The 23,875-nt window shown below is 38.0% G+C and overlaps 1 protein-coding gene across 1 annotated transcript; it reads left to right on the top strand.

The window, feature by feature from the left end:
• Nucleotides 1-19,681: 19,681 nt before the first annotated feature.
• Nucleotides 19,682-22,670, top strand: LOC122775947 (ADP-ribosylation factor 1-like). Its single transcript, XM_044036209.1, has 5 exons — nt 19,682-19,788; nt 20,804-20,975; nt 21,130-21,240; nt 21,386-21,510; nt 21,602-22,670. Exons 2-5 carry the CDS (start codon nt 20,843-20,845, stop codon nt 21,755-21,757), a joined length of 525 nt encoding a protein of 174 aa, XP_043892144.1. The 5' UTR covers nt 19,682-19,788; nt 20,804-20,842; the 3' UTR covers nt 21,758-22,670.
• The last annotated feature ends 1,205 nt before the right edge of the window (nt 22,671-23,875 follow it).

Genomic DNA, 23,875 nt, shown 5'->3' with positions numbered 1-23,875 from the left:
GTAAAACTATAGCTCAAGTCCCAGTCATAATACCTTTTTTTTGCCAATGTTATGTAAACTGAAAAGATTTCAGATAGAAATGCACTCACTCTGTGTCAAACTCGTGGTCCGCGGGCCACATGCTGCCCTCCAATCGATTTCATGTGGCCCTCTAAATGATATCAAGTCATTTCTAAATATTTTTTTATCAATAGTTCATTAATTTTTTTTATTGTGAACTTAATATTGTTGCATATTAAAACTTTTATCTATCCAATTCAACTTTATTTGTAAAGCACTTTATAACAACCACAAAGAGAATAAGAGAAAAAGACAGAATAATGTACATTAAACATAAAAGCTCATGTGATGCACAAAAAATGCATATAAAAAAGGGAATAAAATAAGACAAAACAATAAAATGTTCTGTGAAATACAGTCACACATGGACGCCAAATTCAAAATGGCAGACTTCCTCTTGAGATGAGACCACGGTCTCAGTGGACCTTTTTGTTCTTCTTGGGCAGTAACATGTTTCCACCAAGTTTCATGAAATTTGCGGCAACTTAGATTCTGTTTACAACCGTTCAACTAAATCTGCTCCCATTAGATTTTCCACGACATCGCCTCTGCATTCACGTCTCTTCCACTCTGCCTGTGCTTCAAAGAAGGAAGATGGAAAAAAATGATGAGTCTTTCAAACAATAAAGAAAAATAAAATACAGATCAATGTCAGCAGAGATTTTCAGAGGTACAGAAATTGCTGTGTTCTTCTGTTCATCTCAGGAGAGGAGTATTTTAATAACATTACCAAACATTTTTAGTGATCTTGCCAACAGGCCTGCAGAAAACTTTAACACTGAAGCACAGAAATACATTAAATATGCAGGAATAGGGTTAGGAGATACCAGCTGCTCCTGAGCTACACGGACAGACATGATTCTGGCATGATGGTGATGCTAGATGAAAACCAAAAAGTCCATCCATGTAGTGGGTGTGACTGTACTAGATTTAATTTCAGTCCATCCAATAGTTAAGGAGCCATTTCACTCAAAAAACCTCAACCTCATGGAGGCACTGACGAGGGGTCATGAGGAGGCCTCGTCCTCAGGGGACCGCGAAAGTCTTAATGTAATTTGTTGGCAGTCCCTCAAACAGTCGTTAAATGGTTGACCAAAGTGCCGGTGCCATCCCTAGAGCCATGCCGCTAGAAAGAGCAAAAAGTTGTGTTGAGCACATGAAGCACAAGCTTAGTCGAGGGTCATTAACTCCACAGTGGCTCCCAGTGAATCTGGTTTCACCTCTGAGTGCCGCGACTGCAGCCAGCCCCACTTTGAAAACAATGTATTTAGGTCTAAATCATGCGATAAGGCTGCACGCTGCTGGTCTGTGCTGTGTGACGAAGACAGAGAGCAGAGTGACAGACGCTTCGCAGAGCCAAAATGTTCCATCCTCCTCCGGTTAAAACAACAGCTTTTTCAGAGGAGCTATCGCACTATGACACATGGTCTGATCCAAGAGAGCCGTATTTATTTTGGTATGGGCTACATTTCTTTCCTTTAAGTAATGAATTAAGAAAACACTGGGCCCTGGCGCTGGGATGTCGAGATGTGTGGGAGAGAGCTGCATGCACCGTCTCACTGCAAACGGGAAAGGAATGGTGTACGGGGGGGTCAGGGAAAGCGCGAGGTATCCAAGGATTGGAGCATTCTCTCATCCTTTCATGCTCCTATCCTCTTTCTTTTTTTTGTTTTGACCCGGGCACTTTTTTTTTCTTTCTCTGCTGAAGTCATGTTTTCAGTCCTCTGTCCCAGAGAGACGGCCAAACTCTGGAGCAGAGGATGAAGTGGGAGACAGAGAGAAGTGGACTTTGAGGGAGTAGGGGGATGTCCCTGTGAACAAGTCCAAAGCACATAAGCAGAGAGAACACAGAAACGCTATGTTTTTACCATGTTTTAATATATGAATCGCCACGGATTGTTATATGGGTTCAATAATACAAGTGCGTTTGTCAGCTCATAGGACAGTCAAAAGAGGTTCAGGAACAGCTCCCTCCTCTGCACATGCACTCTCTCCAGCAGAACACCTTCTGCAGAGGGGTTAAACAAATGTTAGTGATGTGATAACCAGCCTGTTTATTGAGGGGCCTCCAGAGGGACAGCTAGTAGGCCTGCTTGGGTTTCCTCTTTGATGATGTCATAGCACAAGTCCACCAAAATCAGGCACCAATTTACCTCAGAATAAAAAGTGCGACAATGTGAGGGCACCCCTGGAGAACAACACAATTTGCTTGTATGGTACTGCATAGATGGCCATGCAGGAAATGAGCAATTCAAACATTTGTCGGTCAGTGCATTTACATGATGTTGGGCCAAGGAGACATTGAATTTCTCAAAGTTGGACTGGGCTCTCTGCACATGCTCCACAGTTGCTTTAACCCAGAAATAATATCAGAAAATGGTGCTCAGAAGAAAAGGACAACAGCAAGAGTGACAAGTTTGTTTGTTTTTTGTTCTGTTAGCTTAAAGCAGTGGTTCTCTATTATTTTCTGTCATGCCCCCCACCCCCCAGAGGACAGAAATGTTTTCACGCCCCCCCTGAATTGAAATACTATTGAGAACCTGATCATTTTTATTTATTTATCTGTATAAACCACTGTATGAGTTGTCCAGCCCTGCCTCTCACGCCTCCCCTGACACCTCACTGCGTCAGTGAGTTTACATGAATGTGAAAAGTCAGATTTTAATATCAGGTAAAGTCTTAAGTCTGACAAAAATCAAGCTTAGTTGAACTGGAGTCGGATTTGGCATTCTGCGCATGCACCAAAATTTTGACATAGAAGGTGTCGACATATATACTGCAGTACGGTTGACCCACATTTGGACGGACGTAAAGCAGGGACAAGACATACAGAACCACAGCACGATCCAGCTCATTGTCCATCTCACCTTTCACTGTGTTTTTCTGTGATGAAAGGTCAACAAGAAACTGATTCAATACGCACTAGCGCCTACAGAGGCGGAGTCAGACTTGTTGCAAGTTGTCCGATTGCCTGTCTTAGTTGGACTTTGGCTTTAGCTCGATTAACTGTGCATGTAAACATACTGACTCTGTGTCTCCACAGATACAAAAACAAAACGCTGCCGCGCCGAGAAACATGGAGAGAGTTCTATGGAGTTGAGAGGCTTCATCAACATTGTGTGAAGTCATCTGACAATGGTTTGAATGTAACGGACATTTGTTTATATTTAAAAATTACACATTACAGCTTTAACTGTGCATTGAAGAAAAAAAAGGAATGAGTGTTTGTGTCAGCTTGGGCTCTCTACAGCTGTGAAGGGTCCTGTTCTGCATAAATACATTGTGACAGCTGATGTAAAATGAGTGTAATTCAATCCCTGATTTGCTCTGAATTCAAGGCCAGGTTCATTTTAATCTTGCCAAATAAGTCACAAGTCAGCCAGTCTGTGTCCTTCTTTGTTTAAACTAACAAAATTTTAGCAAGTATGTTTTCATTCTTCTCAGACTGATGAATGAAAGGAATTAAGCCACTCAAGGAACAATATGAAACATGTTTGTCCATGTTTTATTTTGCAAAATCTGGTACATTTGGATATTGTCTGTCCTGAGCTTTAGGCTGGAGTCAGTCCCAGCAGACGTTTTTCAAGTGGCGGAGCACAAGTCTGGATAGGTCATCCGTCATTTTTAGTGTCACTAGGGTGTTTTTGTTCAATTCTTTTTTCTTTTTTTTTAATGCTAAATTACATTGTTATTGTGTAGAGAGAGACTGTTTTTTGTTTGTTTCTTCTATCTTGGAATATCCCAGGGCAAACATTCCCACCTCTGGGAAATTCAGAATTGCCAATTCACATAATCTGCATGTCTGCAAGTAAATTAAGTTTATCCAAAGATCAAAAAAGGTTGTCAGGAGTGTGAAATGCAGGACGACCCATTTAAAGAACTCTTTTTACCCCACTGCCATGAGAATCCTCAATAGCTGAACGGACTACACTAAAGTCACCTGTTTACATCGCTGTCACTTTAAATCTGTTACTTGTCACTTTAAATATGTTACTTTAGCACAGCATCTTTGCACTAACTAGGGTTCCCATAATGTACAGTTTTCTTTTCTCTTGTATATTTGCATATATTTTTATGCATAAATTTTTTTTATATTTATTATTTTTCTTTATATGTATATTTATATATTATTTTTGAATATTATTTCCTTTGTTTATGTTTTGCTGGTATTTTTTGAATGGACAGCAAAGTAAGAATTTCATTGTACATTGAAAAGTGTTTCTTTACTGTGTATATGACAATAAACACTTTGAATCTTGAATCTTGAATGGGAAACGACCAAAAGACGGATCAAAGCCAAGTCCACTTTGGAGCATCACAGTGTTTTCATACTTTAACATAGAGATGTGATTGAAACTTTAACTGGGTCACAAGACGTTCAAGAAGTTTTGATATCTATTACCGTATTTATACAATCACTGTTTAAATTGTGTACTTTTTTTAATGTTATGGTTTAGTATGTCGTCCAAAATCTGAAAAAAAAGTCATAGTTTAGTATGTCGTCCAAAATCTGACAAAAATGTCATAGTTTAGTATGTCGTCCAAAATCTGACAAAAATGTCATAGTTTAGTATATCGTTAAAATTTAGTGTTGTGCCCAGAATGAGACAAAAATGTATGTGATCCAAAATGTGACAAAAATGTCACACTAGTAAGTTGTCCAAAATTTGACAAAAATGTCATAGGTTAGTATGTCGTCCAAAATCTGACAAAAAAGTCATAGTTTAGTATGTGATCCAAATTTGACAAAAATGTCATAGTTTAGTATGTAGTCCAAAATGTTACAAAAAAAGTCATAGTTTAGTAAGTTGTCCAAAAAGTCACAACAATGTCATAGTTTAGTATGTCGTCTAAAATGAGTCAAAAAAGTCATAGTATAGCATGTTGTGCAAAATCACCCAAAAAAGGCATACTTTAGTATGTAGTCCAAGAAAAGTCAAAAAAGTCATAGTATAATATGTCGTCCAAAATCAGTCAAAAAAATCATACAATAGTATGTCGCCCAAAATCAGTCAAGAAAGTCATAGTATAGCATGTCGTCCAAAATCAGTCAAAAAAATCATAGTATAGTATGTCGGCAAAAATCACTCAAAAAAGTTATAGTATAGTATGTCATCCAAAATGAGTCAAAAAAGTCATACGATAGTATGTCATCCAAAATTTGACAAAATTGTCATAGTTTAGTATGTCGTCCAAAATGAGTCGAAAAATTTATAGTATCGTATGTTGTTAAAAATCACCCAAAAAATTCATACTGTAGTATGTCGTCCAAAATGAGTCAAAAAAGTCAAAGTATAGCATGTTGTCCAAAATCACCCAAAAAAGTCATACTTTAGTATGGAGTCCAAGAAAAGTCAAAAAATTCATAGTCCAAAATTTGACAAAAATGTCATAGGTTAGTATGTCGTCCAAAATCTGACAAAAAAGTCATAGTTCGGCATGTGATCCAAATTTGACAAAAATGTCATAGTTTAGTATGTAGTCCAAAATGTTACAAAAAAAGTCATAGTTTAGTAAGTTGTCCAAAAAGTCACAAAAATGTCATAGTTTAGTATGTCGTCCAAAATGAGTCAAAAAAATGATACTATAGTATGTCGTCCAAAGTGAGTCAAAAAAGTCAATGTATAGCATGTTGTCCAAAATCACCCAAAAAAGTCATACTTTAGTATGGAGTCCAAGAAAAGTCAAAAAAGTCATAGTATAATATGTTGTGCAAAATTTGACAAAAATGTCATAGGTTAGTATGTCTTCCAAAATCTGACAAAAAAGTCATAGTTTAGTATGTAGTCCAAAACGTTACAAAAAAAGTCATAGTTTAATAAATTGTCCAAAATGTCATAGTTTAGTATGTGAGCCAAAATTTGACAAAAATGTCATAGTTTAGTATGGAGTCAAAAAAATGATAGTATAGTATGTTGTTAAAAATCACCCAAAAAATTGATACTAAAGTATGTCGTCCAAAATGAGTCAAAAAAGTCATAGTATAGCATGTTGTCCAAAATCACCCAAAAAAGTCATACTTTAGTATGTAGTCCAAGAAAAGTCAAAGAAATCATAGTAAAGTATGTCGTCCAAAATCAGTCAAAAAAATCATAGTATAGTATGTCGGCAAGAATAACTCAAAAAAGTCATAGTATAGTATGTCATCTAAAATGAATCAAAAAAGTAATACGATAGTATGTCATCCAAAATTTGACAAAACTGTCATAGTTTAGTATGTCGTCCAAAATAAGTCAAAAAATTATAGTATAGTATGTTGTTAAAAATCACTCAAAAAAGTTATAGTATAGTATGTCATCCAAAATGAGTCAAAAAAGTCATACGATAGTATGTCATCCAAAATTTGACAAAATTGTCATAGTTTAGTATGTCGTCCAAAATGAGTCAAAAAAATTATATTATCGTATGTTTTTAAAAATCACCCAAAAAATTCATACTATAGTATGTCGTCCAAAATGAGTCAAAAAAGTCATAGTATAGCATGTTGTGCAAAATCACCCAAAAAAGTCATACTTTAGTATGTAGTCCAAGAAATGTCAAAAAAGTCATAGTATAGTATGTCGTCCAAAATCAGTCAAGAAAGTCATAGTATAGCATGTCGTCCAAAATCAGTCAAGAAAGTCATAGTATAGCACGTCATTCAAAATCAGTCAAGAAAGTCATCATAGTATAGCATGTCGCCCAAAATCAGTCAAAAATCATAGTAGTATGTCATCCAAAATGAGTCAAAAAGTCATACGATAGTAAGTCATCCAAAATTTGACAAAATTAATAAGTAGTTTAGTATACGTCCAAAATGAGTCTAAAAAATTATAGTATCGTATGTTGTTAAAAATCACCCAAAAAATTCATACTTAAGTATGTTGTCCAAAATCAGTCAAAGAAATCATAGTATAGTATGTCGGCAAAAATCACTCAAAAAAGTCATACTGTAGTATGACTTTTCGGGTGATTTTGGACGTCATACTATAGTATGACTTTTTTGAGTGATTTTGGACGACATAACATAGTATGACTTTTTTAGCGATTTTGGACGACATACAATAGTATGGCTTTTTTGGGTGATTTTGGACGACATAGTATAGTATGACTTTTTTAGTGATTTTGGATGACATACTATAGTAAGACTTTTTTTCGTGATTATGGACAACATACTATAGTATGACTGTTTGGTGTAATTTTTCCAATTGCACAAACCATCACGTACGGTAATATAAAGTGCGCATGTGCATCATGTGCTGTTTGCGACACACTCTGTGTTAAAGTCAGTAAAAATGAAGCAAAGTAATTTTCCCCTTTGTCTGGATCAGTCAGAAAATTCATTGGTTCTCTTTTGGCTCACAGCCCCATCCCTCCAAATAGGTTCTGTACATGTTTGACAAACTAACAGGGGAAATGCCCCCATGGAGGTAATTAGCCAAACTACTGCACCGTACCACAGCTAATAATGATGAATGGACTCAATAAAAAAAAAAAACTCACCACATTCACATATTTTAAGTCCCCTATGGACAAGCTGTCAGTCATCGACACTAATAGATTTCAGCCAATATGCTCAAATCCATGGATTAGGAATAGGGAGAAAAGGGAGGAAAAATAAGGCTGGATTAATAATTTGAATCTTTTGAGCGACTGCAGAGGCCAGCTGTGCTTTTTGGAGAAACAATAATAACAGAGAAAAAAAATCTCAGTGATGAGAGTTTGAAAATAGATGAAGCTTTGTTGAAGAGAAAGACCTGATCTCAAGATAGATTAGTGGCTGGGTGTGAATAGAGCCCACCAGTGCTCCGGCTCAGCCCCTGGACCCCTGATAGTCTGAGCCCCACAACAATGTCACAACCAGAGGCCAGGTCTCATTGCTATCTAACCCCATTATCACTCAGAAAGATTGATACACACCCCCTCTGGGGTGGAAGCACCACAAAAAGTGATACCCTTCCGCTCTCATTCATGCAGATTCATTACACTGCCCACCCCCACATCAAACTATATTATAAGCCGTCTTTCGCAGTTTGTCCTGTGACTGAAACGCATTACTCAAGTGTACATATTTTCCCTGACATTTATGAAAATGCTGTGACTTTTAAACTCACTACCAATATTGGTCCAATACCTCTGGATATGTTGCCCTCCTTGAATAATCACTGGATCAGATATCTACAATAAAAAGAGTCAAATTCAGTGTGATCCATAATAAGCCTCTTCCACTCCAAAATTGTTTTTTCACCTCTGCATCGCCCGTGCCAGAACTTTGAGAATTTTGGTCTCTCTTTAAATTGATCATTTGGTGATCCAATTTATGATATAAATAGTATTAAGTCATGCCCCAAGTTATAAAAAGTAAGGATTGCTACAAATAGGGGGCCACACAGTTGGTGTCGTGGTTAGCACTCTTGCCTGGTTGGAACAAGGGCCTTTCTACATGGAGTTTGCATGTTCTCCTTGTGTGTATGGGTTTTCTCCAATTTCCCCAGTTTCCTCCCACAGTCCAAAAACATGCAGATTTTGGGATGAGGCAAATTGGACAAAGAAAGTTTCCATATTGGTAATAGTATCAGGCAGAAGACAGTTGTATCCCTAATTTAAACACTGCCTCATGTTGAGAAATAATGATGGTCTCATCGAAGACTCTGTTGTGTATTTTGAGTGATTTTGGACGACGTACAATAGTATGACTTTTTCGGGTGATTTTGGAAGACATACTATAGTATGACTTTTTTGAGTGATTTTGGATGATATATTATAGGATGATTTTTTTGAGTGATTTTGGACAACATACTATAGTATCACCTTTTGGTTTCATTTTGGATGACATATTAAAGTATGACTTTTTCGGGTGATTATGGACGACATAATATAGTATGACTTTTTCGGGTGATTTTGGATGACATACTATCGTATGACCTTTTGGTGTCATTTTGGATGACATACTATAGTATGACTTTTTAATACTGTTGTGTATGAACTCCTGGAAGTCCTGGTCTGGTTTAGTAACAGTGGAGACTGTCAGCAGCTCATTCCATGCTTTGACCTTTGACACTTTTCACACCACCTGAATGGGGAGAAAACAAGTACAAAACATGAAACAGATCACAGGATGGACAGAAACCCCGGTCCTGCAGCAAGGCTGTCTTTTTGCCAAAGGAAATGGGCCCTTCCCTTCCACCAGACCCACTTTGCAGCTTTGTCACCCAAGTGAGACGCACATTGTTAGCAGATAGTTGCCAGAGGAGGCTCCAGCAGCCCCAGTGAGAGGGGTGGCATCCTGACTGTGAGAACTTTGACGCCATCAGACTGCAAGTGGCACCACCCAATAACCATATAAATGGGAGACAATGGGCCTAATTGCAATCAGTGTCCTCTCTTTATTTTATGTCCCGGGTTTCACCCTGACTTTCACAAGAGGCAACTGCATGCATTTCAATAAAGCTATGTTGTTGTGGGAGAGAGCGGAGCGACATAAATACAGTGGAGAAGTGCAAAGCCTCCCACTCCAATGACATGATGCAAATACTCCCACTGAAGTCACACTTTGGCTACAGCAAAGCTTCTGTCTCACTCTTCCTTTTGATGTTCAATCAGACATTAAAATGTCCTCACACTGTTAACAAACATGTCAGAAAGGATACTTGACATGACATGATCTTTGCTTCAGAACTTTTTATTTGTTCATTTAATTCTCACGTAATTTAACATTAATCTCTGTGATGACATTTTTCTTAAAGATGTGTGAATTTAATGGGTTTGTTATATGTATTGATGTGGTTAAGTATATGTGGAGGATATGTCTTAGTATTTGAATGCAAAGTACATGTTAAATTTTATGTGTATAAAAAGTGCTATACTATTATTCACTTCTTGTATATTTATCACAGAGGTAAAATATTTAATAGTATATGTATCTTAGTATAGGCTGGGAATCTCTGTTATTTCTATTCTAATGTTTAATTGAATGAGTGATTGAAGGGATTTCTTGGAATAAATTGATACATACTCTATGTACCAAAACCTGTTTTTTAAATGTCCTGCACAGATGTTCATATTGTATGCTGTACATATTTATCATTTAATATTTATTGATCTCATCATCTCATCTACTCATTGCACAGTTTGTTGTGCACCAGGACACTGAAGCAAATTCCTGGTGTGATTTTGCTGTTTCATCTGGGTTTACAGTTAAATTGTGACATGATGCTATTTCTCAGCTGCTTCACTGCACCTCACACAAGAACAGACCGTGACTCTGCAGAGTCTAACTCTCAAAGCTCTTCTTGTCTAACGCACCAGAGGTGATGGGCCAGAAGTGAACTACTGTACAGCAGAGGGAGTGCAGTGTGTGTGGGCATTTCACGATGTCGCTGACTTTGAAGCCAGTCTTTTGATGCCTGTGTGTCTTTCTGTCTGAACTCAGATCTCTCCCTTGGATTTACTAGAGCCCTTCAACACATTTTTAACACACCAGAGCCTCCAGATGAGAGGGTTATTAAAAGCAAATGCATTTGTACAGAAAACCTTGACACAGGTGAACCAATCCTAATTGGAAATATTACAAACTAAAGCCGCATAAAAATGTTTTTGCCTTGTTGCTCATGCTGGTTCTCACCTCTGTTTTCTAAACAAACACATCCTGATGGTCCTAACACATTTAACTCACACTTCAGCCAATAAATTCTAAATTAAGATTCTCCAATGTGTTGTTTATCACACAACACTAATGTCTTTTTTAGTCATGTTTGGGTGAACATGAGAGGCAGACAGACTTGTGTGGCTGCCCCTGTGCACTCACACAAAACAAACCTTTGAATTAATGGCTGTGATGAAAACATCTTAACATCTGTTGCAATCATGGTGGTATATTTTCTCTTTTGTAGGCAAGGAGGGCGACGTGTGAAGTACGTCGCCCTCCTTGAATAAGGATGATGGGTTATCTGCAGGATTTCTAAAGAGGGCAGCCATCATCAGATGAGATGTGACACCTGTAAAGCAGCCTCGTCCTCTTTTGAAGTGCCTGTGTGCATTGTCAAAGGCAACAAAGGAATTTTTCAACGTCTTTACTCACAAGGGAACATTAGTCAAACTGGAGGGATGCACTGGGAGGGGTGGTGGTGTAGAGATGCACTTCACAGTCTGTTTCTGCTGTTTTTTGTTTTGTTTTTTAATTCATGCATTTTTACTTTCTGCTAATTTAAGGAGGTACGTGATAGTTATTCATGGCAGCGTGGTGCGTTCAGGTGAGCCGTTGCTGTAAGATGTGGTCTGGTGGAGATGGAGTGCATAGCCTGGAGGTTGACAAGAGGTCATCCAGATCAGTGTGGACTGGGGTTATAGAGGAAAGAAGGAGGAGGAGGAGGAGGAGGACATGAGCACTCATTAGTCACCTTTCACATCTCTGTGGCTCAAAGCAGTTCAGTGGAGCTGAGCGTCACACTGAAACAGTTCAAACTGCTTTTGAAGCGTCAACTGTGGCCAGTGCCACACGATGCACAGCACAATGATTACGCACTAACTTTCATTTTTCAAGCGGGAACCAACTCCATCGTATAGTTCTGTGCCTAGTTCTTAATGCGCTGGTTTCATTGAATCCCAGTCCTGTCACTCATATGAAAACCACACCTCTCTCTCACTGAGACCATTTTAAATAAGGGTTTCCCAAACTTTTTATACGGGACCCACATTTTTCACCCAATTCACAATATGAATCATTACAACAGCAGACAGACACCGTATAGAATCTTTAATTATCTTTAACCATTTCCAACAGATTAATAAATAAATTGATAAATGAATTATTTTAATTGTATTATTTTAAAGATATACATATAACTATACCCATATACCCACATGCAATATACTGTAATTTTACATAAGTGCAATATAAGTATACAATATTTATGTTCAATCTTGTTTATACTGAAAAAATCCAGCCTATATTGTATATACGTATTCTGGTAACTAATATAATGTACATTCTAGTTTACCTTTTCATAGTATTATTGTTAATAATTTTCTATATTATACTTTCACATTATGTGGAAATGCATGTTCATCATGTATTACCTTTATCTTGACTGTCTTTGCTGCTGTAACAATGTACATTTCCCTACTGCAGGACTAGACTATCGTCTATCGTCTATTGTCTCAAGTAAAAGGTTGCAAATGCAAACTTTTCAGTGTTAACAGAGATAGTAGAGAAAATATTCTCTACTATCTTTGGCTGTTGCTGCATATTAGTTTTTTTCTAATAGCTCGGCAAGTTGATACACACATACTAACATGCAGAGTTTGAGCCTTGTCACACAACCAAACCAGCCATGATGCTATTAAATGAAGCAGCTAATTATCACAATTATGATGTCAGCAAATACACTGCAGTTATTTGTCTTGGTTAGAACTTGTGATTGCTCAATTACCAATGTTACCCGACGTCACTTTGCTCTTAGCAAGTAAGTGGTTTAAGACGGCTTTCTCCATGTGTTGTTGTTGTTTTGTGCAGGTGAGAACTGTATTTATGGTTCAAGAACTATATTGTCATATAGTAAAAAAATAGTAAAAAAAGTATAGTAAAAAAAATTTAAAACAATGAAAAGCAATGAAATTCTTACTTCGCTCGCTTCCCTTCACCAATGCAAACACAGCACCTGGATAAAGAAAAGAAAATAGAAATAAACATAAATGGAAATAATAAACAGTTGTAATAATTGGCTGTGAAAAAGCACACAAACACATTAATTTTTCCTATATTATTTTGACATTATATTTGTGTTTGGTGTCTCAAAACTGCGTGAGAATAAATCAATAAATCAAAAATGGAATCCATTCCCATTTGTTTAAAAGTGATAATGGGTCTGGAAGCAAATAAAAAGAATTAAATTCATCCCCATAATTGTGGACATGTCCTGAGTGAGTGAGATTGGGTTTATCAGTTACAAGGTGACTAGCAGGGGAGAGTAGCGGGGTTATCATTAGCAGGGACTGGCGCTGGCCTCTGGTAGTTCCAGTAATTACCTCACAAAGGCTGGTGCTTGCCTTCCCACTGCTTTTCCCACACTGCACTGCAGGTTCAGAATTCCAATCGGCCCCAGACCTGCAATCTCCTCAGTTTTAGACAGCAAATTACTGACAAGTCCCATTCTTCACAGCACTGTAATTGCTTTTTAGTGCTGTTTTTATTGCGGCAACCCCAACCCCCTTGCTCTTCCCTCAATAAAACTAAGTCAGGCTACAGGGGGAAGGTTAATATAGATAGCATTAGTCGCTAATTGGAAGGTCTGAAAATGCAAGTTTCATACAAACCCCGTCTTTATTTAATCTAAGTAGTTACCAAATGAATATACCTGTGTTTTTGTATTGCATTAGATCTGTTTGTGGTAATCAAGAGTGTGTTCATTTTCATTTTGTAGATACATGCAAACACTGCAATAATGGCTCTCTGTGTGTTTGCTCCAGAAGGCTGATATCATCAAGCCTCTTCACATCCCATACAAAGAGAGGCACTGAGCATCTTGGCTACTCTACAACTTAAATCACTTCGTGTTGTCTTTCCCACCCCTGCGCATTACTCTCTCAATCTATTACTTTGTGGAAATCATTAGTCTCCATGTCAATACAAGCTCTGCGCAGAGAAAACATCTCATTATGGGACTTAAAGAGATTCGTTGCATACTTGGCTCTGTCAAGCTGTTCTTCCTTTCTTCAATATAGTTACTTTCCTTTCACCAAAAGGAAAAATTCTCAACGTTCCACAGCCGGACAACCAAAGCGTTGTCATTTGAAATGAGAAAAAAGAGACAGAATGGAAAATGGCTGAGGGATTAGAGGATCTAAACAGGATAAAGGGATAGGAGATTCTTGGTGTGATCCAGTTTAGTTTGAAAGGTGGAGGGTCTTAACAAGGATTTGAGACTTAAGAATTCACTGTGCCATTATTTCCATCCACTGCCGTCTTAGCTAAATTGTCTTTTCAGGGCCCTTACAAACCTATACTTCTTCACATTTTCTCCATGTAAGTGTGGCCACAATATTCTTGAACAGAAACCAAATCACAAAACTTTAAAACTTTACTTGAATCTTGGTTTCTGTTGTTTTCTGTCGCAGCATCAAACGTGACATCTGGGGCACTGGCGGAGCAACAAAGTGACTTAAGACAACAACCAGCAATTGACTCGTGTAGCAGCCTAATTTTCCTGTGCCCTTACGTGTCCATCTCCCTGTCAGTGTGAGCAGGTTGACACCTCTGACCCTGTCAAGAGTGTCAAATAGCTTGTCTTCAGTAAAGTACAATGACAAGCCCTCTAATACATTACCACACGAGTGCCGGCCAGAAATGAGAGGCTATAGCATTTTAAGCCTCAAGGCAGACAGGTGCGCAGATGAGCAACTCACACACACACACGTGCACACACACAGACAAAGAAGAGTTAACAATTGAAACCATTTTTGTTTTAGAGTGAACAAAATGCCACGTTAGTACGGAGGAATTATCCGATCAAAATTATCCAGCATTTTTTGACGGCGCTTGTGTGTGCTTGCAGTGTTTATAATGGGCCTACTTCCAAATTCATTACTCAATCACTTCAGGATTATCTTTGGGGGACTTGCAGGACTGAGAGGGTTGTCAGTAGCAATAAAAAAAAAAAACATGCAGGACCACCTTGGGAGCAGGTTAGGCCTGTCACCATGAGCCCTCTCTAAAGTTGACACCACATTACAAACCATTTTGCATCAACATGACAAGCAAAAAAAAAATCCTGATTGTAAATCTGGACATCTACCTGATTTTGATGCCATGGGTTTTAGTTGGTGCTGGTTGTCCTCAAGGCCCTGCTTCGACATGCTGTGCATTCCAACCAATTATCTACCCCAAGGTGCAACAGGTTCACAATTTAATCTTTGATGCCTCCACTGATGGGATATAGTCGGATTAAAGCGGGGAGAAGGGGTGGGACAACTCTTAAAAACCTGTATACAAAGCAAACATGAATCAACTTCAAACCAACTCACTGAGAGAAACAAAAAGGTCTTTCAAAGAAACACCTTTATCCTGACTATTGTTTCATCTTGCAATGGCTCGTCATGGGCTACGTATGTATGAGGAGAAAGCTGCAAAAGTAGCCTCAGATGTTACACCAGTCAAAATGAGCTCATAGAAGGCAGCGAGCATTCTGTTAAATGTAGGTCATTTAAATAACGCAGAGAACTTGAGGAAACAGACCGTGGTATTCTCACGTCCAACCAAGTCCAGTCCTCTGGCATGGACGCCTTGTTCTATGTGTAGCCCATACACTTTGCCAGTACACCCACATCCTGAAAGATATTCTCATTCTTGACCCACTTCCTACACCATCCACCAACCACCCCCAACGACAGAGGCCCCCAGTACGTCGAAGGAGAGCTTCTCCCAATGATCAGTACCGGACATCTCCCATCAAGACCAATGATCCAACAAAATAGTAATGTGATAAACGCACAAAAATGGATCATTGTATCATCTCAACTGCCATCCAGCAAGCAGTGACATTTGTTTCTATAAACTGTATTGACGTGCTGTATATGTGAATGCTCTTAGTGCAATGACGACTTAAAAATATAAAATGAAACACTTCTGTATGTACCCAGGCCGGGATGCAAAATGTTATGTAAATCCCCTTCCCGAACTTCTCAGGCTGCCAACAATCACCATACAAAGGTGACTGGCAGGCGACACTGGTGCACATTTATCCTTTTGCCCCGGTCTGTCTCTCTCTGTAGCGCCCCCTACTGTGAGAGGCGTGGGTTATGGTGCCCAGTGGCACTTGTTGCCAATGGATGGAGCCAGCATGGATCCGCTCATGGCAGCGACGAAGGTCGTTGTAATAATGTTCGGTTTGTTTCTCGCTTTCACACCTCCTTTGGAATTTTGCCCCAACCTATAATCCAGTACATGAGCCGCAGAGGGAGGTATCCCATGCCTGTCCATCTTAGTTCCAGCACTGCTCAGCCCAAAACCAGCTCCTTTGTACAGCTCACACAGCGTTTGTCTATTTGTTTCCCGAGGAACTTTTCATAATGAGCATCTGTTATCATTTTTTTTATGATTATGATCAACGCTATACATACAAACTTCAAATTCGAAGTTGTCTAACATGAAGTGTGGACATTTGAAACACTTTCTCCTATGCAAACACATTTGTGGGTATACACACACACACACACACGCACACACACACTAGATCAGCATTCCCAAGCCCCTCACTGAGTGTTTTTATCCTTGCTAGGCCTTGTCTCAGAGGGGAGTAAGGCCCCTACTGAGATCTTTACCCACTTCCTACTGCGAAGTCTGTTTGGACCCTTGGCAGTCCCCGTCCATTCACAAACCACAGACAAGCCTCGCTCTCTGCCTCACGACTCATACATTTACTTAGATTTTGGACATGACTGACTTTAGTAACATATCACAGATGTATACATTGTTGTAGAATTTACCATTTTTCTGCAGAGATGGATTACTTCCTTGGAAATCACCATACAGGGCCCAACTGTTAGCTGACCCCTCTGGGGTCACGGCCCCCAGGTGGGACAAGGAAATCCGTTGGGGAAAGGAGATCTTGAGAAGAAGAAAGAAAAAAAAGAGAGAGAGTGAGCAAGAGAGGGAGAGCACATGTGTGTCTGTGCGTGTGCATGTTTGTGCACGTGAGGGAAAAAGTTGTACACAAACGTGGGCATCAGAATTTGTTTGTGTGTGTGTGTGTGTGTGTGTGTGTCATACTGTCCTATATCTAGCTCTGTGTCCACACATCACAGCTGTCAGTATCAAGTGAGATATGAGGCAGAAGAGAAAGAAAGAGCCCTTCAATTGGATGTTACTGCTGTGTCTGTCTGTTGAGCATGGAAAGGTGGATTCGAGTCACTGCATGGTACGTTGCAAATACATGTTGTGTTAGTTTAAACTCAATAAAGTTTGATTTTTAATTGTTAAAACCGAAATAAAAGTAGATGTCAGGTTATCGGGAGAGAGATATTCTTACATTTTGACGTGACCATACAGTGTCTTATTTGATTTGAAATGAGATTAGAAGCCGACATGGGGTTCATAAATATATATTGTTCTTAGCCTGCAGATATAATTTTCCAACAGGATTCTCTTTGAGTCCAGATGGTTTGGCTCGGGAGTGCATCAGAGGAAGCGGCGTTGATAAAATCATTTTTGACAGGTTTCACTGAGCGTGTTCGCGTGTGTCTTTGTTGTCACACCTGCACCTGTGCTCTGACTGCGCAACGAGGAAAAATGGGAGTTTTTGGTGGTGGTGGGGGGAAGGTTTCAGAGTTGTATGACGGATCATCAAGTTTTTTTTGTTTTTTTTTACTTTATAGTGCTAAAGTGTCTTTAAGGAAAAGCATTTATGGTCTGAATTGCAGTGTTTTGTACAGAATAACTGAGCCATGGTCAAGCTCTTATCTGCTCATGTTGAATGTTGACATCTTTGCATGTTGAGCAAATGGCAAAAAAAAAATGTGTTTTAAGGATTGTGTTTGGTGTGAGGCATCATCACTCTTTTAGAAACTATATGTACTGCAGGTTTAGAGATGTGCTGTGGGCAGTGGAATCCTTTTATATATGTGTATATATATATATATGTGTATATATATATATATACATACATACATACATATACATATGTATATATAAAAATGTTTCCAAATGTGTTGCTATTGCACATACTTGGACTTGAGTGACTTACATTAACATTATAGTCATGTTTTCAACTTTTTTTGTGGATCATTTTAGAATTTTTTATGGAAAAAAATGGTGATGTGGTGGGAAAAGACCATTGCTTTAGGGTGAAAAGAAGAAATGGAGTGGATTCCTTATCAGTTTAATTCGGGGATTACACGAATTTAGCTATAACAGCTGTCAAAGAGAATATTTGACAGAAACACTGAGTAAATGTGCAGCAGCTACACATTCAAAATAAAGAGTCAAAGTTAAAAAAGACAACATAACTTACATATAGACAAAGAAGTTCTGTGGATACACACTGGGAAGATATCTCAGGCGTTTAGCAGGGCAAAGCTACAAATTATGGTCACAGAGGGAGACGACATTATGAGCTTTCACTGTGTGGTCCATCACATCACAGCCATAGAAACTTGTCCCCTCGCATTGTTCTCTGCCCTTCTGTCTTCCTGCTGCCTCCTCACTGCCGATGGTAGTCATAGTTGACCTTGGTTAAAATTTAACTGGTCCAACTATGACCCGGGTTAGACTTTCACTCAATAAAACAAGTGTGAGTTTCTGTTTCAACTGAGTGTGTTGGTCTGTAGATTTACTTTTGTTTCACTGTACAGTCTAGACGAGGGTATCGGCACTTTTTTTTGGTAGCAGTGATAAAATAAGGTTCCTCAGCGATTTGAGGCAGATGTGGTACAATTAATGATTTTAATTGTTTAACAGGGCAGTATTAGACCACACAGAAGTGTGCACAAACTATACTAATGTTAGTAATAGAAGTAATAGTTTTACTTGATATGGTTGAGTTTGAAGTTTGTAAAATGTATTTGTGTCTTCTTCTTTCAGCTTCTCCCTTTAGGCATCGATTATTTTATTAGACTATATGAAGGACACAAGCAAGGGTCCATAAAAAACGTATAGATTAATGATTATATGATTTATTCTCTTAAAAGAAAGAAAAGGGACAATTAATCCACTGAAGTATCCATAAGACCAAGAGAGTGTTTCTGTAACACAATCTTCTTATAAACATAAAACTCTTGGCATTGAACAATCTTTTAAATACACTGTCACTGAAATCATTTGTCTGTTCAATTGAGGCTCTCGACAGTTCGTGTAGGTTCCCACTCGGCCACAAGGGGCGACACTGATTACTTTTTCTTTGTATTATGTATATAAAACAGACATGTACTCCAATTTTAATAATAAGCTACAAAATCATATAATAAATAAATCAAACCAATCAAGTGAGATTAATTAAAAAAATAAATAAATGTGTTATTAGGGGAATGACTCTTCCATGTAGATTTTTGTCTACAGTTGCTATACCCCTATTGATAGATTTTGAAGTCCTAAAATATCATTTGAATTCCATCAGAAAACCTATGAAATTAAACTTGCATTTGTGCAATTTGCCACACAGAATCACACAAATAACAACAAAATCAATCCCATACTTCTTCTGTCCAAAGTATATTATAAAATATCTACCTGTGATTGTAATATTTGTTGTGAGATGATTTTCTAATCATATCATATAATAGAAATAAATGGAGTAGATGCAGCTGTAAAATAAATGGAATAAAGATTCAGGTTCACTGTCAATATCTAAGAATTTGGAAAAGTGCAAACTGGTTGGATATTTTGTTTAAGTTTTGACATCTTCTTCCCTAATGTTATTGTTAATACAGAATCTGTATGGCAATAATCATGTTTTCTGCCAGTCTATATCTGTAAAATCTCTCCTCTTCTCATGAAATTAATTGCGGATATGTTTATTTTATTGTTGCATTTCCTCTTACCCTGGCCCGACGATGACGGGAGTTATGGGAACCCGTGACGTGTCATAAATCACCCCGCCCTGCAGTTTAACCCCAGCCTCAGGGGGGCAGCAATGTAGCGCAAAGCATGCGGTCCACCGGAAACCAGGAAATACAAGAAGTTGACGAACGTACATTTTTTTGTCGCCATCTCCCAGAGGAAGGAAACGCCTTAAAGAGCGGAGAAAACATATCAACAGTGTAAGTGTACAATCAATCTTAAGTTTTGCACTTAACAGTGTAATTCAAAATTCAGCGCGTTTGCACGTTCAGTTGTCTGTGTAACCTAACTTAGTTGCAGTGGCTAACTGAGTTATTTAGTTGTTAAACGCAACAACAGTGTGTGCGTCTATGACTTGTTTTTACAATAAATTGTCATTAGTCCGAGTTAGTGGCAGGATAATAATAATAAGCATTACACTTTAACGTGCTTGTGTTGTCGTTTGTTCTCGCAGCGGGTCAACATTCAGCCTTTACCTCACGTTATTTGACAGGACAGGAGTGAGGCGGACAGATTGAAATATCTTTAGGTCACAATAAATCAACAATCGGACTACTTTCCTAATCAGGTCTTAGCGGTTATTATTGTTCCATGTTTTAGTACAAGGACAGCTAAAAAGACAAACAATAAATATTTACTATCCTTACGTTCTTTCATGGGATGTCCATGAAGGTGACGCAATTCGTATTGAGTCTCATGGCAAATCATTACACTGTCAAATTTGAAATACACAACGTACCGCTGTTTTTTCTGTTTTATATTAAATGTATTTTTATCAGTGACAGTGTACATGATGCATTAATCCCAGTAAGAAAACACAAGCACATTATTGGAAAGAAACACAAATATTACATGTCATTTCTGCTTCATTTACACATTTGGCAAGTTTTGGATGCAATTCATTTGTTGATGTGTTAACTCTATCTTCCCATGAAGTAAATGAATATAGTTTCATCCAATATGGTCACGTCTGTATAAAGGTGCAGAGATAGACATTAATTGGGTGCGTTGATTAAGTGTTTGATTAAGAAGCTTACATTTATTCAGCCTATAGTAATAGCTGTCTGCTTGAGGCAATTGTTTGTTTACAGTAATATTTCAGCAGGCCCATGATTAATTGATGTGTATCAAAAGTGAAGATTCATTTCAAGTCATGCTTTGGTTTTTAGCCATTTGCCTTTTCCTGAAGCTCAACAGCTGAACTCTTCTCCACAGGTTTATTTTTGCCAAAGAAGATTCCCACTACCATCCACCATGGGAAATTGGTTTTCAAGGTTTTCAAGGAAGGAGATGCGTATCCTCATGGTGGGTCTGGATGCCGCTGGAAAGACAACGATTTTGTACAAGCTCAAACTCGGGGATGTTGTCACCACCATTCCCACAATAGGCAGGTTCATATAAGCTGATGATGATGATGAAGATGATGTTTTAAAATAATAATTAATAATTAAATTGTAGTTGATCCTTGACTAATTGTTGGAGTAAAACTATGAGTTTGCTTTTAATATAACTCTCTCTCTCTCTCTCTCCCTTTGTCTTAGGTTTTAATGTAGAGACTTTAGAGTACAGGAACATCAGTTTCACAGTATGGGATGTCGGTGGTCAAGACAAAATCCGACCACTGTGGCGTCATTACTTCCAAAACACACAGGGTAAGTTTAGTTAAATTAATTTCTGTCAAGTGACCTGTGGGACAATTATGGGATTAACAGACAGACAAATGTTCCTTGCAATTATAGGTATATGATGTATGTGCATCCACACACTTACACTTAATTGTTTGTGCTCTTGTTTTAGGGGTCATCTTTGTTGTGGACAGCAATGACAGGGAGCGATGTGCAGAGGCCCGGGAAGAGCTCCTCAGAATGCTGGCAGAGGACGAACTGCGCGAGGCTGTGCTATTAGTCTTTGCCAACAAACAAGTAATACTTACTAAAGAGTTTGTCATTTAATGAGCTGTGTATCACAAATACCTTTTTTGTTTTAATTTAACTTACTGCTTATGCTTTGTAGGATCTTCCAAATGCCATGTCTGCTGCAGAACTCACAGACCAGATGGGTCTTCACACCATACGACATGGATCATGGTACATCCAGGCAACCTGCGCCACCACTGGAGATGGCCTCTTTGAAGGACTGAACTGGTTGGCTGCAAACCTTAAGAAATAATAATTATCACAGCCGTCTAAAACTTTTCTACCCCACTCCGTCTCTGTCCTTGCTCCTTACTCTTAAGGTGGTGCAATATTGAGCTACTAAATTCAAAACACCCACTGGAGGCTTTCTCCTGCTGTTGTTACCACAAACAAGCCAGTGGTGGGGTTTATCTATTTTTGTAAAGCAGTTTTTTTTATTATGTGTAATTGTAAATATTACTTGGCAGTGGGGAAGCTTATTGCACACTTGTAAATCCCCTTGTAGTTACTGTTCTCTTGGTTGTTGGGCAGCCATGTGTGCCTCAGTGCTTCAATGTAATCGGACGACTTCTTACCCTGTGACGTGTACTGTAAAGCATAATCCATGAGGTACTATTAATCGAAAGACTAATTTAAAGGTCCAGTGTGTAAGAATTAGTGACATCTAATGGTGAGACACCAAGTACATCAGGAAACTACAGTAGCCTTTGCCGTTACTTCACGTAACAGCAAAAATGTTCTTTAGTGTAGTAAGCTCCCTCCTCAAATCTAAACCAAAGTATTTTTATTCTAAAGTATTTAAACACTTCTACAGACATGTGCCGTATATTCAGTTTCTAACAATAAATAATCTGAAATGTTGCTCACTGGACCTTTAAGTTCACACAGTGCACTACTTACTGCGATTGTGGTTACTTGAACCAGTTACTACCTGTACCAGCTCCCCAGGTTGCCATTTAGTCCACACTGGTATATTATCTGCACTCTTTAACTAACATTACTCTATCCAAACTCCTTACTGCCATGCTGGGTTTTTGTATTTCTCATTCTCAGGGTGATAATATGCTGCCTTTGCAATATACTTGTTAAGCAAAACTCCATGGGCTCATAAAGGGTATGTATGTATGTGTGTGTATGTATATATATATATATATATATATATATATATATATATATATATATATATATATATATATATATATATATATATATATATATATATATATACATATATATATATATATGTAGACACACACATTTTTTTAATTATTTTTTTCTCAGCTAATAGTAGCTAAAGTACTTGCACACTAAAATAATTTTTTTCTATTTGTGACATCCTGGAACATAGGATTTTGATGTCAATACAAAATCAAGTGCCATTATGCCTCTTTCTGCAGTATATTGTCCTTTGGGCTAAATGTGAATATGCCTTTGTATTTGAGACACATGTTGCCTCTGAAAGATTTTTTATCTGGGTGGCATGAAACATTTTTATTGTATTTTCCTGAATGTTTGAAATCTAATGTTTTTTATGTAAAGCTTTTGTTATGAGAGGGGAAAAATCACTGTAATTAATTTGCTATAAATAAAACTGAGGTTAAAGCTGATTGTGTCACATCAATAAATTACTGAATGTCAAAGTGCATAATGTAGCATCTCCCCTACTCCTTGTTTTAGAATTCATCAACTTTCTCTTGTTGCATTTCAATTTAAGAGGGAAAGTTAAACGTTATATTTTTAGACCGAAAACAATTAGATAGAATTACAAAATAAAAATGAAAAATACTGGAATGAACATGTTTAAAACTGGGCATTTTTGCAAATAAATGATCAAATATAACTACAAAATGCTATGTTGTATAGATCCACCCCTAATGTTGTGAGACATTAGCATTCTACATGCCTGATTTTTATCATATTGATCTGTGTATTTACTTAAGTAAAAAAAAATCTAAAAAATATCTCCATTACAGAAAGTAAAAATATCAATATACTAACAAGTAAACAAACAAATCCCTGCATCTATCACAGGGTTTTTTAACCCTCGCACTAGGGACCCACTGCCCTACAAGATTTAGAAGTTTCCCTGCTCCAACACACCTGATTCAAATAAATGGCTCGTTATCAGGCTTCTGCAGAGCTAATGAGCTGACAATTTGAATCAGGTGTGTTGGAGCGGAAAAAATCTAAAACAGGGTAGTGGATCCCCAGGACCAGGTTAGAGAAACCCTAATCTATCATGTTTCTCATATCTTCTCCAAAAAGTTAAAGAGTTTGTCTTTGGCCTACACTCCACTTGAGACTCAAGTCTCAAGAAAATCAGTTCAGAGGGTTTTTGCATAATCTCGCCACAAGCCAAATGGCACCAAAA

This window comes from Solea senegalensis, linkage group LG1, assembly GCF_019176455.1.
Source record: "Solea senegalensis isolate Sse05_10M linkage group LG1, IFAPA_SoseM_1, whole genome shotgun sequence".
NCBI classification, from domain to species: Eukaryota; Metazoa; Chordata; class Actinopteri; order Pleuronectiformes; family Soleidae; genus Solea; species Solea senegalensis.
The sequence above is the reverse complement of the archived record's forward strand: the minus strand, read 5'-3'. Positions and strand labels throughout refer to the sequence as shown.